The sequence below is a fragment of the Notechis scutatus genome, chromosome 1, assembly GCF_049901735.1.
Source record: "Notechis scutatus isolate UNSWTSFEM ecotype Mainland chromosome 1, rNotScu1.2, whole genome shotgun sequence".
NCBI lineage: Eukaryota > Metazoa > Chordata > Lepidosauria > Squamata > Elapidae > Notechis > Notechis scutatus.
The window spans coordinates 337,468,431-337,484,366 of NC_142009.1; the positions used below are offsets into that span (position 1 = coordinate 337,468,431).

General features: G+C 36.4%; 1 protein-coding gene across 1 annotated transcript in view; it reads right to left on the bottom strand.

The window, feature by feature from the left end:
• The window catches only part of LOC148133577 (extracellular calcium-sensing receptor-like), a 55,526-nt gene extending 41,724 nt beyond the window's left edge, over nt 1-13,802 (bottom strand). The window contains exons 1-4 of the mRNA XM_087965565.1: nt 13,672-13,802; nt 4,426-4,717; nt 794-1,047; nt 223-556 (exon numbers count right to left, since the gene is read on the bottom strand). Of these exons, the coding sequence (XP_087821691.1) occupies nt 223-556; nt 794-1,047; nt 4,426-4,717; nt 13,672-13,802 (1,011 nt within the window). The remainder of the gene's footprint in view (nt 1-222; nt 557-793; nt 1,048-4,425; nt 4,718-13,671) is intronic.
• Nucleotides 13,803-15,936: the final 2,134 nt, after the last annotated feature.

A 15,936-nucleotide genomic window follows, 5' to 3' on the forward strand; every position in this document is an offset into this window, starting at 1 on the left:
GATGCATTACTCTAGGTGTGGTCTTACTAAGGCTTTATAGAGTGTGATTAGTACCTCCCTTGATCTTGATTGTATCCCTCTGTTAATGCAACTTAGGATCACATTGGCTTTTTTGGCTGCTGCTACACACTAAGTCAGTACTCCCCCCACCCCAAAAAAATTCACATGAGAAAGTTCCCTCTAGAAAGATCTGTGGATGGTACTTTTTGTCTCAGAAATTACCTGCCAGGATCGTACATTTGAGATCCTCTTCCCACGCCTCAACATGACTGGCCCATGCAATGCATGTAATGCCTGTGCCACAGCATAAATGGCATTGTAGATATTGTAACTTTCACCTGTCATGCTCATGTCAAATTTTAAAGCTGAGAGATCCTCTAACTTCTCCTTTCCTGTACACAGTTCAAGCCTGCTTGGAGGTTTTTTGCCTGGTTCGTGGACATAGCAGCTAAACATCTTTTCCCACCATGGAGGGTGAAAGATGCCCCCTTGTGTGTTCAAAGAGTCCAAAGAGAGGAGGAAATTTCTGAATTCTGAGACATCCCTGGTGTGGTCCCTGAAATGCAAAGCCCCATGGAAGATCTTTACACCAGTGGACGCATGATGAAATACCATCAGACTAGGTTTCCAGTGGGAAGTTGAGATCCAAACTTTCCAAAATGACATGCCTTTGAATGTTGTTTGAGCATGCACAATGAACTGTATATTTTCAATACTTCTGGAATCTCCAAACAGAACAATCACTTCACACATAGACATTTTTTTCCAAACATGATGGAATTTTGAGACTGACATTTCAATATAATAATAGTCCATGATTTCAGTGAAAGCCAGGCAGATTTCCTTCTCTTTGAGCATTGGCACCAGAGATGAGACGAAACGTTCTCCACTCTCACTTTCAGGGGCAATAAGCCCAACCCAGTTCCACTGGAAATGCAGGAGGAGCTGGACTAAGCCCACATATTGGGGAAATTCCTTGGGATTAATCCGGAAGAAGGAAGGATAAACTTTTCTCTCTCCCTCAGAGAACTCAAAGCCATCACTGAACTGAAAAAAGTGAGAATCTTATTAAGACACAAAGTAAAGTTTCATGGTGAATTAAGGGGTCCCCATTGTATGGCTTATTGCCCAGGGGCAAGATTGCCTCATTTGGATTAACAAGTTTAAGATTCTTCCCTACCTAGGAACAGTTACCACTTCTGTATTTTGCCTGTTAATGATGTTTCAGAAACCGAGTGGAACAAACTATAAACCCTGATACAGAGAATAAACTGCACTGGAATGGTGGCTACACTTTTATAAAAGTCAGGTTCACAAATTGCATTAGCTAATCAAAATGTAAAATACAAAAGGAAAATAAAAATAATGGGAAAATAGGGGAAGGAAAGAAAGGGAATGGAAGAGAGAAATTGAAAAGGGAGAAAAAGAAAGGAAAAATGTTTACCTCCGACTCTCTTTAGCATAGTAGAAAATAGCCACATTATAGCCTCAACTTTTTACTTTTACTAGTATATACATAAATATTTTTACTACTATATACCAGCCATTTCTACAGAGACAAATCTGTCCAATCAGCAAAACCAAAATCAAAGTTTAACTTTTTCCACCACAAGCAAAAAACCCAGAAGCAATTTCCAAATTTGAAAGATAATTAGAGATATTCTTCTCTTAGAATAAAGCAATCAATTTAACCGTCTATGCTTTTTCTTCCTTGCTGTGGAAGTAATATATATTTCTGCTTACACTTATTAATCTTTATAAACTATCATCATTTATATTAACAAAATTCACTATATTCTTTCAGATTCTTTAACCTTAAATGGGGAAAAACACTTTTTTTTTTACATCTGTTTTAAAAATGTTTCTAAAATCAATAAGTTCTAGTACATCTTTTTAAAAGTTCCATTTAATATACATACTTCAAAATTCACTTTCAGTAATATTTTACAAGCTTTAAAAATTACTCAGATTATATATGAGATATCATTTTCAAACCCTTTTTATAAACACAAACAAAACACAAAACTACATTAATGTTTTCTTTCTTTTATCTAGATTAGACCAATAAAAATCCAACTAACTCCAATTAACTCATTAAATTTAAGTCACTCCCATCACATTATTCTCATAGAGTAATTTTTTTCTTGTTTATATTCATTTAAAACTCTAAACATTTATTTAGAAAATATTTCTAAAATCAATAAATTCTAATACACATTTTTAACTTTCTTAATATAGATACTTTCAAATACAGTTTCAATCATATTTTAAAAGTTTTAGAAATTACTTAAGCATTATATATAAAGGAAAAGAACACATTTTCAAACCCAATTTACATTAAAAGTTTCTTTCAAATTACATATATCAGACTGATAAAAATCCATTCTAATTCCAATTAATTCACTGCTTTCATCTTATCATCACAGAATAAAATCTTTTCCTTTCTTTGGAATGTCAATCAAGGAATTATAAAGTTCTGTTTTTTCTCAAGGATTTCTCAACTTTATTAATATGGATGAAGAAAAAATCCCAAGCTTGGCCTCTTAAAAATTGCAGGTTTTTGTTGAACTCTTTTTTCCATTGTGTTGGGAGGTTTATATTTAAACCATCATAATAAAGGTTAATGTCAGGTTTATATTCCACAATTGCAACTGACTTCCCTGCATTGTCAGCTATTTATGAAATTGACTTTGTGGTTTGATAACTTTCTATACATTATTGCATCTCTAAAGTAGTTTGAGTAGTTTTTTTTTTTTTAAAAAAACACCCTTAGAACATAGTTGATCTATAACAGTGGTGGCTAACCTTTTGGGGCTCCTGTGCCAAAAATGCCAGCACCCAGAAAGCAATGCACACGATTCTCCCCCTTACCTGCACTGTGCCTCTCAGCTGATTTTCAGCCTGTTTGTGGGCTTTTTTGGCCTCCCAGAGGCTTGAGGGAAGCCTCTGCAGCCTTTGCAGGCTGAAAAATGGGCCCGTTTCGTCACTTCCAGTATTTCCGGAAATACAGGAAGTGATGAAATGGGCCTATTTTTTGGCCTCCAAAGGCTTCAGAGGCTTCCCTCAAGCCTTTGGGAGGCCGAAAAAGGCCCAAAAATCAGCTGGGAGGTGTGTGCATGCACATTGAGGTAAGTTTGCCTGAGGCTTGCATGCCTGCACAAATGGCTCTGCATGCCATTGGTTCGCCATCACGGATCTATAAAGTGGTAAGTTTTATTTAAGATTTTTTCAAACATATCTCTGCTAACTTGTTCAAGTCCATGCTCCATCTTCTTAGCTACCTCTTGTAGTCCAAAAGTGGATTTTTTTTGTAAGTCATTTAAGAATTGCTGACTAATCAGAATTGATAAAAATCAGAAAGTTTTAGCCACTCACGGCAAAGCAGACCAAGGTACAAATTACTTAAAAATAATAAAATAAAATCCACAATTTTCTATCCTTACGTTTCTCTGTCAAAGTTAAAAAAAATAATATCCCCTGCTTCCTTATTTTAGCTTGCCTTCAACAAACTTCTTTCTTGTCATTTAACAATAAAGAAGTTTCCAGAATGGACCAAAAATTTTCTTGATTTTTTTTCTTGTTATTTGTGTGCTGGAAGAAACTTTTTTAAAATTATCTTTGACTTTCGTTTCAAGTCTTTGTTTAGTCTGAGCCTTTGCTTTCCTGACTTTGTCATTGCAGATTCTGGCTATCTTTCTTAGTTATATGTCCCTCTTTCCATTTTTTTATACTTGTCGTTTTTGTCTTTCAATTTGGCAAAGAGATGCATGCTAGTTTCTTTTTGGAATTCTTGTTTTTCTTTTTCAGTGGTATTGTGCTGGACTGGGCTTTTATGATCATATTTTTCAGAGTTTCCCAAGCTTCTTGAGTTGTGGCATAGATCTTCAAAAAGAAGTAATAGACTATCACTGAAGGGAGCCTCTTTTAGCTTAAGAAAGATAACAACCCCTAAAAGTGATTTAAAAAAATGAAAGCCAATACATTCAAAAAATGCAGCTTTTTCAACAACAAAATGACTGCAGGCTCCCCCAGCTGAACAGCTCACCAGCTCACCCTGAAGCACAGATTCTAAGCTACTTGCAGACTGTTGTTGGGTTATCTGGGACTTTCCCTAACCCAGGAGAGTCATATAAACCAAAGGAAAGCCAGTTCCTTTGGTTAGTAAGTCGGGTGTATCATCAGTTGGCCATCTTCACCGAAAGTTCCACTTTTATAAAAGTCAGGAAGGAATTTCTCTTGTCAAATATAGTACTTCAGAATTATCTCATTATCACTTTGGGGTTATATAAAAATGCGTCTTGACTGATAAAATATAAAAATGGGTTTTACTACAGAATACATTCTCTAAGTCATATACTATACATAGGTCTCTGTGTGCTTCTGTTATTTGTCTACTATGTAAAATATCCAGTCAACCTTTCTAACCTGTGGGACCTTGAAGGTGCTGAAGATGGAGGCCATCTGCCTTGAGGATTTGGGGTTGAGACCTCCGATGAAGGAGAGCAGAGGGTCCTGCTTGTCACATTTGTAACCTGGAACCATTTGGCCTCGTGTGGAGAGCATGGAGAGGCTGAAAAACAAAATCCTTCTCTGAATCTGGCTGTTATCATTGATGATGAAGCCAAGGGTGATGTTGGGGAGGAGAACCAGATCCTTGTTCACCTCTCTTACTGCAAACATCAAGGCCAGGAACTGCTGGAAATTCTTCAATACAGGCCTAAAGTAACAATAACATCGAGGAACATTAGTAAAAGGTAAAGATTTCCCTTGTCCTTTATCACTTTGGTTCTCTCTTGGAGTAGTTTCTTCAGGTAAGCAACCATTGATGAACACAAGGCAACAGAATATAGATTAACAGAGGTCCTAGTCTAACCCCCTGTTGAAGCAGGAGATCAGTGCCATTCTGGACAGACCGTTGTTCAATCTCTTCTTAAAAGCCTCCTGTTGTAATGCAAAATGCCAAAAATAGAGACAATACTCACCAGAGAACCGTAAAAGCTTTTATATTTGAACCATTAATTCATTATCAATATGAGATTTGCAAAAAGTCAGAATAGGACTTCCATCTCCTTAACATTAGAAGCATGAAAACACCACACCTAGATTGGATATTTCATTTGTAGGGTTTTACATACAGACTCCATTCACATCATCCTTCCTGTTTTTCCTTCTTGGTTAGTCCCTAGATTTCTCTGGGGTTTTTTTCCCCACTAACTCCTCCTAGAACCTCATCTCTTGGAAACCCCCCGTTCTCATGGCTTCTTCTTTTCCTGTTTTGTACTTCAGCAGGTTTTTAATTCAATAGATCATTAACCAGTTCTCTTTAGGTCAGGATGACCCCAAATCATTGCACATATAACCATTGCCAATAATATGATATTTCCATGTTCTAGCCAAAAAAGTTCCACTTTTTAAAGTTCTTTTCTTTTACTTATAATCGTTAATAATCATATCTTTTTTAAAAATTCATTTCCATTCCCTCCAGAAAAGGGGTGCATAACAACACCTTTTATGTACAGTTCATATTCATTTATGTAATTACTCATTCCTAAAATATTTCCCTAAAGTTTTATATTAAACACCAATATATGCTCCATGTGGTATCCCTCTTATAAAATCCCTAACCCTTATCTCTAAATTTTTCGGATAATGTTTATTTTAATTTTAGCCAACTTTCCCTTTTCTAAATTTCCCTGGTCTTCCTTCTTTCTTTCTAACATTTCACCCATCTTCTCCACCCCCCTTTCCTGTTCGCTTTTTGAAGTTTCTTCTTGTATAATTTTTTTTCTTTTGTTTGATCCTGGGAGCATTTTCTTTTTATTGGTTGAATCAGTCATCAATATCATAGTTTTAATTGCTTTAGTGTCTTCTGGCAAAGTCTCTTCACCGCTCCAAAGCAAAACCTAAATCCCGGCAACTTTCCATCTTCAGGGCAGCCTGGTTTTCATTCAATTCAATTGTATAGAATGTGAAGGATGTGTGTTTGTGTTTTATTTTTATAGATATAATGTACACTGAAGATGGCATTTAATTTAGTTGTACAGGGTGCGTAATGACAATAAACTAAACTAAATTACTTAATTAGTTGTCCGCTAGAACTCCAAGACCCCATTCACAGTTACTACTATTGAGCCAGGTACCACCTATTGTATACATGTGCATTTGTTTTTTCTTGCCTTACATTTCTCACCACCGAATTCCATTTTGTTATTCAGGGCCCAGGGTTCAAGTCTGTCAAGATTCTTCTTGATCTTAAGCTTATCTTTTAAAGCATTGGCTATTTTCCCCTGCTTGGTGTCATCTGCAAATTTGATGATTTCCCCTTCTATGCCCTCATCTGAATCATGTCAATGGTGTCACCAGCAAACCCAAGAAAATTCTAGTGAAGGGAAGGATCAGGGGAGACATGATAACAGTCTTCCAATATTTGAGGGGCTGCCACAGGGAGGAAGGGGTCAAGCTATTTTCCAAAGCCCCTGAAGGCCAGACAAAGAATAATGGATGGAAACTGACCAAGGAGCAATTAAACCTGGAAATAAGGAGAAACTTTCTGACAGTGAGAACAATCAACCAATGGAAAAGCTTGCCTTCAGAAGTTGTGGTAGCTCCATCACTGGAGACTTTCAAAAAGAGATTGGGCTGCCATTTGTCAGAAATGATGTAGGGTCTCCTGCTTGGGTGGGGGTTGGACTAGATGACCTACAAGGTCTCTTCCAACTCTGTTAATCTGTAATCTGAATCTGTAAACACTCTCGGGAACTTTGTAATTCCAAAAGTAAAATTTATTGGAGACACCATTTCAGCACTGAAGAATTAAAACCAGCCCTGAGGTTTTCCTGTGCAAAGCTACATAGTTAAACATTACAGTCCCATAGTTTTTATTAAATAATAAAAAAATATTTAAAATAATTTAAAAAAAAAAAAAAAAAAAAAAAAAAAAAAAAAAAAAAAAAAAAAAAAAAAAAAAAAAAAAAAAAAAAAAAAAAAAAAAAAAAAAAAAAAAAAAAAAAAAATAAAAAAAAAAAAAAAAAAAAAAAAAAAATTAAAATTTTTTTTTTTTTTTTTTTTTATTTTTTTTTTTTTTTTTTTTTATTTTTTTTATTTTTATATTATTTTATAATATATTTTTTTTTATTTATTTTTTTTTTTTTTTTTTTTTTTTTTTTTTTTTTTTTTTTTTTTTTTTTTTTTTTTTTTTTTTATTAAATTAAAAAAAAAAAAAAATAAATAATAATTTTTTATTTTTTTTTTTTTTTTTTTTTAAATTTTTGGTGATTTCTTCCAACCAAGTTTTGATTTTCTTCCAATACTTTTGGGTTTCTGCACAAGACCACCACATATGGAAAAAGGTTCCTTCTTTTTCCTACACTTCCAGCAATGCGGACTCATGTTGGGGTGCATCTTCGCTAACCTCGAAGTGGGAGATGCCATCTATAAAACATTTTATAAAGATTTTCCTTGTATGCTGCCGATTTGGTAATCTTATTGTTTCTGCCCCAAACTTTCTCCCATTCCGCTAATGTGATGCTGCGCCCTACGTTCTTACTCCAAGCAATCATATTTCCTTTTACAATTTCTTCTTCTAGTTCTGTTTCTAATAAGTGGTTATAAAATTTTGTTATGTTTTTTTTTTATTTGATCCTAATAAAATTTTATCTAACTGTTGCAGTTTGTTATTAATTCCAAATTCTTTTTGTCTTGTTTATATCTGCTTTGAATCTGAAGGTAAACCCATTGATCAATTTTATGTCCTTGCTCCTGAAGATCCAGCCTCGGTTTCAAATTTCCTTGTGGGTCTAATAAGTCTTTGTATTTAATCATTTTGGTAAGCTCCAAATTGTTTGGGTGAATCATTGCCTCCATTGTTGAAATCCATACTGGTACTTTTGTATAATGTTTTTTCCTTATTTTCCTCCAAATTGTTAATAGTGCGTCTCTAATTAAATGTCTATGGAAATATTTTTGACTGGTTTTCCTACGTCCCATAGAAAAGCGTGCCACCCCCTTTGTAAATCATGGCCTTCTAGAAATAGTATTCTTTTATTGGTTAAATTCACCCAATCCTTCAACCAAACTAATGAGGTGGCCATATGGTATAACTCCCAGTTTGGAAATGCTAACCCTCCCCTGCTCTTCATATCCTGCATTGCTTTTACATTTATTCTGGGTTTTTTCCCTTGCCAAATAAATTTCAGGGTTGTTCTATTGAGTTCTTCAAAAAACTTTTTATGTAATTTAATTGGGATCGTTTGGAATAGGTACAAGAATTTAGGGAGAATGTTCATTTTAATAGTAGCAATTCGGCCTAGTAGTGAAATTTGAAGTTTCCCCCACGATTCTAAATCTTTCTTTACCTGGTGTATCAGTTTATCATAATTGTTTTCTTTAAGTGTCTTACAGTGTGGGGTTAGCCAAATTCCTAAGTATTTCACTTTCTTTGTCACTTGTATATGCATTATTTCTTCTAGTTCTATTTTCTGTTTTTCTGTTAGGTTTTTGGTCATTAATTTGGTTTTTTTTTTTGTTTATTTTAAGTCCCGCTACTGCTCCAAATTTCTCTAATTCACTCATCAATTTTGGTCCCCTGTCTTTTGGTTCTTCAAGGAAGAAAATCATGTCATCCGCAAACGCTTGCAATTTATATTCCTCTTTCTTAACTGTTAATCCCTTTATATCTGAATTCCGCCTAATTCGTGTTAATAATGTCTCTAATGCTAATATGAAGAGCAGGGGAGAGAGTGGGCACCCTGTCTCACTCCTTTTTCTATCTTTATTGGGCGGGTGCATTCCCCATTCACTATTATATTAGCTTGTTGTGTATCATATATAGTTGTTATAATATTTTCAAATTTGGTACCCAGATTCAAATTATAAATTTTTTGAATTAAAAATTGCCAATTCAAATTATCGAAAGCTTTTTCTGATTCTAGGAACATGAGTGCTACTTGTCTCTCTGGGTGGGCTTCATAAAATTCTAGTACGTCTAATACTATTCTTAGATTATTCTTTATTTGCCTAGTTGGAAGGAATCCGTTTTGATCTTCATGTATATACAAGTTTAGCAATCTTTTTAATCTGTTTGCTTTAATAGAAGTGAATATTTTATAATCAGTATTTAGGAGTGAAATCGGCCTGTAATTGTTTATATATCTGGGATCTGTATCCTCCTTCGGGATCAGCGAAATCAGTGCCCCCCTCCATGAGTCCGGCATCCTGGCTGCTAGTAAAACGTCATTAAAAACTTCCACCATAAGTGGTCCGATTTGATCTGCTATTGCTTTGTACAGCTCCCCTGGGATCCCGTCTGGGCCCGGGGTTTTATTATTTTCTGGCTCTCTATTGCTGATTTCAATTCCGATTCAGTAATGTCTTTATTTAATAGTTCAGCCATTTCTTCCCCAATTGCCTTATCCTTTACTTCATCTAGATAATTCCTTATTCTATCTTCACTGACATCCTCTCTTTTGTATAAATCTTCAAAGTATTTATGAATGATTTCTTTTTTCTGTTCTATTTCCTGCTATGTATCTCCTTTGCTATCTATTAACTGGTATATCAATCTCTTCTCTTTCTTTTTTATTCAATTTATAAGATAGCCATCTTCCTGGCTTGTTGGCATGTTCAAAATAGATTTGTCTGGTTAAGTTCAAATTCATAGTCATTTTCTCTTGATCAATTAAATTCAGTTTGTGTTTGGCTATACTTATCTGATTTTGCAGTTTGGATTCTTTTGGGTTATTTTGTAGAAGGGTTTCTAGCTCCTTAATTCTTTGTTGTAATTTGTTTTGTTGGGAATATTTTTCCTTGTTTCTCTTGGCATTATAAGAGATTGTTGTGCCTCTTATAACCGCCTTCATCGTATCCCAGACATTTTGTTTCGTGGTTTCTCCATTATCATTTTCTTTAATAAAAAAAATTCAATTCCTCCTTTAATTTATTAATGTATTCTTTCTCTCTTATTAATTGAGTGTTTAAGGTCCATCTTTTCTTTGGTTTTACCCTGCCCTTCCATATTACCTGTATTGGATTATGGTCTGCCCATTCATTAGGCAAAATTTCCACTTCTTTTGTCTCGTTTGCTATTTCCCCACTCATCCATGCCATATCAATCCGTGTCCATGTTTCGTGGGGATTTGAATAAAATGTAAATTGTCTTTTTTCAGGATGTAATCTTCTCCATATATCTGTCAGGTTTAGCTCTTTCATCATTTCCCTACAAATCTTGGGGAGCTCTCTCTTCCCCTTTTATTCTTCCGGCATTACTGTGATCATTTTGGAAATCAGCAATGGAGTTGAAGTCCCCTACCATACAAATATTTCTTTTTTGCAATTCAACCAATTTTCCATATAGGTGTTTAAAAAACTCTTTTTGGTCTCCATTTGGGGCATATATTACTACTAAAAGAATTGGAATATCATTAATCCAGATCTGCAAACCCAGAGTCCTTCCTTCTAAGTCCGACCATATTAGCTCAGATTTCAAATCCTCTTTCACATATACTGCGATTCCCTTCTTTTTCTCCTCATCTGCTGGTGTGGTAAATAACTTTCCTAATTTCGGGCATTCTAAATATTTTTCATCCTTCTTCTTTATATGGGTTTCTTGCAGGCACGTTATATCTGCATTATGTTTAATTAATTTAGATAATATCCTTTTTCTCTTAATTGTTGAATTTAAACCATTTATGTTTATTGATAGTAATTTTTTTTCTTCTCCCATCTATTTAGTTTTGTTTTACTCTTTGTCGTGTAACAATTCCTCTCTCTTCTTGCGCTTGTGTTGATGTAGTTCCTTCTGTCTTTTGTTGTGGATAGGTATTTTCTTGGTTTCCTACCGTTCCAGTTCTATTTTTATGTCCACTGTATTCTTCTTGAAACTTTGTGTCCAATTTCTCCCTACTACTTTGCTCCTGTGGGCCCACCATCCGTTCGTAAAAATCCTGGGCTTTTTCCATAGTATCTATTTTGATTTTCCTCTCTTTCCACGACACTAACATTCCTTCTGGAATAAGCCATTTAAATGTGATTCTTTTTTGATTTAAATATGCTGCCAAAAATTTATAGTCACGCCTTTGTTCCCTTATTCTCCTTGGTATCTGTTTAAGAATCACAATTTCTTTCTCTTTGTAGGTTATTGTTTTATCTCTTGAGGTTCTATATATCATGTCTCGAACACATCTTCTAGTGAATCGTATGTGTACTTCCCTGGAACATTTGTGGCGTCTTGCATAGTTTGTATTGACCCGGTAGACTTCATCAAACTCTTTTTGAATTTCATCTTTATCCATCTTCAATAAACCGGCCAGTATTTCTGCCATCAAGTATTCCAGGTCTTCTTCTTTTGATTCTGCCACATTTTGGAATCTTAAAAGATTTTTGGAATCTTAGGTAAGTTGCTGCCTTGTCCATTTCTAGGAGGACAAGGGAGTCCTCCATTTCTTTGCTCATGCTTTTGAGATCTTCATCCACCCTTTCTAATTCCCTTTCCGTTCGTTCGGTTCTTTTCTCTACTTCTTTTATTATAACTTCGTTTTTCTCCAAGGCCTGCTGCAACACCCCCACTTTATCCTCTACTTTGGAAATGTCCGCTTTCATTTCTATCTTTAGTTTCCCCATTTCTTCCTTCAATTCATTGATATCTGCCCTTGTTTCACTGTGGTTTTTAATCATTGTTTCTTGCAATCTTGTCAATGAGTCCTGTAAAGTTAGGAACATAGCTTGGATATTCGCATTCGAGATGCTAGTTGACTTCTCTGTTGGTAGTGTTTCCTCTATTGTTTTTTGTGCCATGTGTGAAGTTGTTGCCAAAGTGGTCACTATTGTGGGATTAACCTTCCTACCAGATTTCAAAGCAGTGGTGGTTGTAGTAGTCATTTCCTTTAAAATTTGTTTTTGTCGTTGTACAATATTAAATATATTATTCCAAATTGGCATTCAGTATTCTTAGTTCTGTAACTAAAATTGACCAAGATCTATCAATCTATTAAGTAGCTATATTCTTAACTAATTAGTAAAGTGTATATATTTTTCTCTAGTTTAACTTCAATATAAAGTAACCTTAACTACAAAATATATTACATTCACAGATAAACCCACACAATGAAATATAATATTGGTCTAGAGAGCTCTAAGATTGTTAAATAACTAATGCTTAATATTCTTACTGTCTCCCCTATATTCCCATTCAAATTATAACAATCTCTATTAATAATAACTTAATTAAATTAATTAATCCAATATTTTAACACTCTAATATTTCATTACTAAATGTACATATTTATCAAGAGGAAATCAGAGGAAAAAAAAAAGCAAGCATATTTCAACGTAGCATACCATCAACAAGTAAGAAAGAAGAGAGGCTATTTTAGTAAGTATGTACACACAGAAAAGGGTAGAGGAAAAGAAAAAAGAAAATTCCAAAGACAAGAGTTTTTGTTTCCGCTTTTCACTTTGGAAGCTTCCACTTCGAGCACACCGGAAATGGCAAATGAAGATTTGCTGAGTAACAGCTGCCAGTAAGCAATGTTCCCACTCGTTTAAAGACTTCCTCTTTTACTTATATTTTAATGTTCTTTAAATCAATTGTTCTGATCTCCTTCGAATAGAAAAGGAACTGTCTCCTCTGCTAGGATCTGTTCTCAATTTTCCCAGAGTTTATAGATTAGATTGTGTCCCTTCAGACAGTTAGATCTGTTACTTTGTTGTAGACACTTCAGCGTTCTGGATACTGCCTATGGCGCTGCTCTGTCTTTCTCCCGATCGGCTTCGTTCTGCTTCTGGCTCCGATTTAATAGCTTCAATCCAAATGTTAGTGATAATAGAGTCTTTTTAATCGCCCCCCCGTGCTGGTCTTCAGACTTCCAAAATTCTCTTTACTCCTTTTTTATTTCCGACTCTCTTCTGCCTGCCAAGCTCTTTCACATTCACTAGACCAATTCTTTTGTAGCCGCTTTCTCTTGGAGCTCACAGCTGGCATTCACACAGTATTTAACAGCCTGAAATCAGTCTATTGTCAGTCAAATATCTTCTCTGCCACAACTCTCTTTCCCCCCCGAGCTTGCAAACTTTCACTCACTCTTTTCTTCCCATCGGTGGCAGTCCGGACTTCGGAGCCTCCATTGTTAGGAGGCTGTTCTTGATCGTTGGGCTCTGGAGGGCTTCCTCTTCATTGCAGGGGGGTTGCTTTCCCCACACTCCAGCCTGAGGTTCCCCCACACCGGCACGGGTCTCTCCAAGACTCGAGCACCCCGAAAGATCGTACCAAACTCAAGGAAAGGGAAGCTAGAATCACGAGCGGATTTCTGCCCCTCTGACCGTCCTTGCCTTGCCACCGGAAGTCCCCCATAGTTAAACTTTAGAGACCCAGAATGCTGTCCAATTATGAAGAAGTCTTTTGTTTTGAGAACAGTTCACTTCATTGTCGGACGCTTGCAGAATTGACCTTGGTGGGTTCTTGGCTCACACAATCTTGGCTGGTCTGCACTCCTTCTCATCCTTTCCTTCCCCCCAATTCATTGGCAAGTTGAATAGCGATACGTGTCAAATGGTTCAGATTAAAGTACGAAAAGCACAAAGATTCTAGTTACACAAGAATATTGCAAATGTCACTAGAACAAATGTATCTGACAAAGCAAACAATTAACTGGATGTTTCCCGCTGGGTGAAACTTACGCAACTAGATCAGAAAACTGGAATGGGTCCCTCTCAAATTCTGGGGTATCGGAGAAACGAACAATTCCCAGGGGTAAATTCCCACCAATAATCAAGTCACCAGGCCTATAATAGCCCCATTCATCCAGCATTTTCAAAGGGCTTCTGAAAGAAGATATGGTTGAAATCTTCTTAGCAGTAGTTGTAGGCAGGAGCCAGAAGAGCAGCAACAGCAGGAGAGGCAGCCCAGTCATTCTTGTCACCTTCCTTCCTAGATCAGAATAACAAAGTAACAGAGTTGGAAGGGACCTTGGAGGTCTTCTAGTCCAACCTCCCTATACCATTTCAAACAATGTCCAATGTTTTCTTTGAAACCTGATAGAGCACCCACAACTCCTAAAGGCAAATTGTTTCACTGATTAATTGTTCTGATTTCTGATCTCCTTGATTACTTTCCATCCATTGCTTCTTGTTCTGTCCTAAGGTGCTTTGCAGAATAGCTTGACTCCCTCTTCTTTCTGGCAGTCTTTTTGATATTGGAAGACTGCTATTGGATCACTCCTTCTCCTTCTTTTGACTAAACTAGACAAACCCAATTCCTGCAACTGTTTTTCAAATGTTTTAGCCTCTCATTAATAATCTTTGCTGCTTTTCTCTGCACTCTTTCCAGAGTCTCAACATCTTTTTTATATAATTGAGACCAAAACTGGTTGCAGTATTCCAGGTGTAATAAAAAAAGATCAAGCTTTGTGCAGAAGCTAAATTGCAGGTAGCAATGGAAATTTCAGCAGAGCTTTAGCCCAATAGAGGCAGCCTGTGCCATATGGATGGTCCCAGGGCAAAGTTATATCCGCCATGCTTCCTCTTACCTGCGTTTGTCCTACGAACGAAGAGGAAACTAAGTGCAACTGAGCCTCCTCAAACCCATGAACTCCTCTTTGCAAGATGAGAGAAGTTGACAAGTTCTGCCCCCATTTGGAGAACTCAGACATGTTTTAATAGCCTGGAAGTTTTTGTATCTAGAAATCCACAGGGGATGCATTGAGAATTACTGTTCTTCTGAAAATTGCAAGGAAAAGAAATTGTCCTACCCACTCAGCACTACATTTTGTTTGTGCACCAGAAAAGGGGAAAAAAAACATGTTTGTGTCTGTTGTTGCTATTCCACAGAGCATATGGAGTTGGGAGTGAAAGTGGAGTTGACTTTTTGACCTACATGAAATTGAGCAGCTGCACACAAGACGGACTTTGGCATGAACCATAGTTTGTTCAAGTACTATGAGTGGTGAATGGGGTATGTGGATACACAACAATCGCTTGAACCAGGGGTAGGATTCTACCAGTTCACACCTATTCGCTAGAACTGGTTGTTAACATTCTAAGCAGTTCAGAGAACCGGTTGTTAGAAGAAATTACAGGGCTAATCCTGTAAGGAAGGCAGGAAGGAAACATTCTGGTGTTGCTTCCAGAAACTGCCTCTCCATTAACCCTTATTACATTTTTGGCAGGACTAGACTTCCGGATTTTTTTCTCTCTCCTTAGCTGGTACTTTGCTTGTGTGGAGTGACCATTCCAAGTTACAATGGCACTATAGTGACTTATGACCGTTTTTCACACTTACAACTGTTGCAGCATCCTCACAGTCACGAGAGCCCATGCGAGGAGATGTATGCCTCGATGTGAGTAATATTGAGTTGGCCACACCCAGCCAATAACATGACCACCAAGCCACGCCCACCACCTTCATCACGTCCACAGAACCGGTTGTTAAAAATTTGAATCCCACCCCTGGCTTGAACCCTACTAAGTCTGAGAAATCCTACCAATGTTTAGATGGAATAACAGTGGTCACTCAATGGTGGTAACTGTGAGAGTCCTTGGAGTCCCATTTAAATATGAGCCAGCCGTGTGCAGCAGCTGCAAAAAAACCCAACACAGTTCTATCATCAACAGAGGGTAGAATCAAGATCACATGAAGCGTTAATACCACTTTATAAGGCCTTGGTTAGCCACACTTATTCTTATTATTCTATCCTATTCCTTGATCCAGGAATGGGCACAACTGGCACCTGATCAGTGATTTTGCCTTATTTTAAATGGGCCACTGCTATGAGGAAATTGACTTTGGAGAGATCAAATGAAAAAAAAAAAACAATGGTGGAAGAAATCAGTTTTTAGTGTGATGGGAGTAGGTAATATGCAAACTGAGAAATAAAAAAAATGTGTACTTGCATCTCACTGAGGCCTGTTGTAATTTTTTCCAGAACATTCCTACCTGGTCAAGCT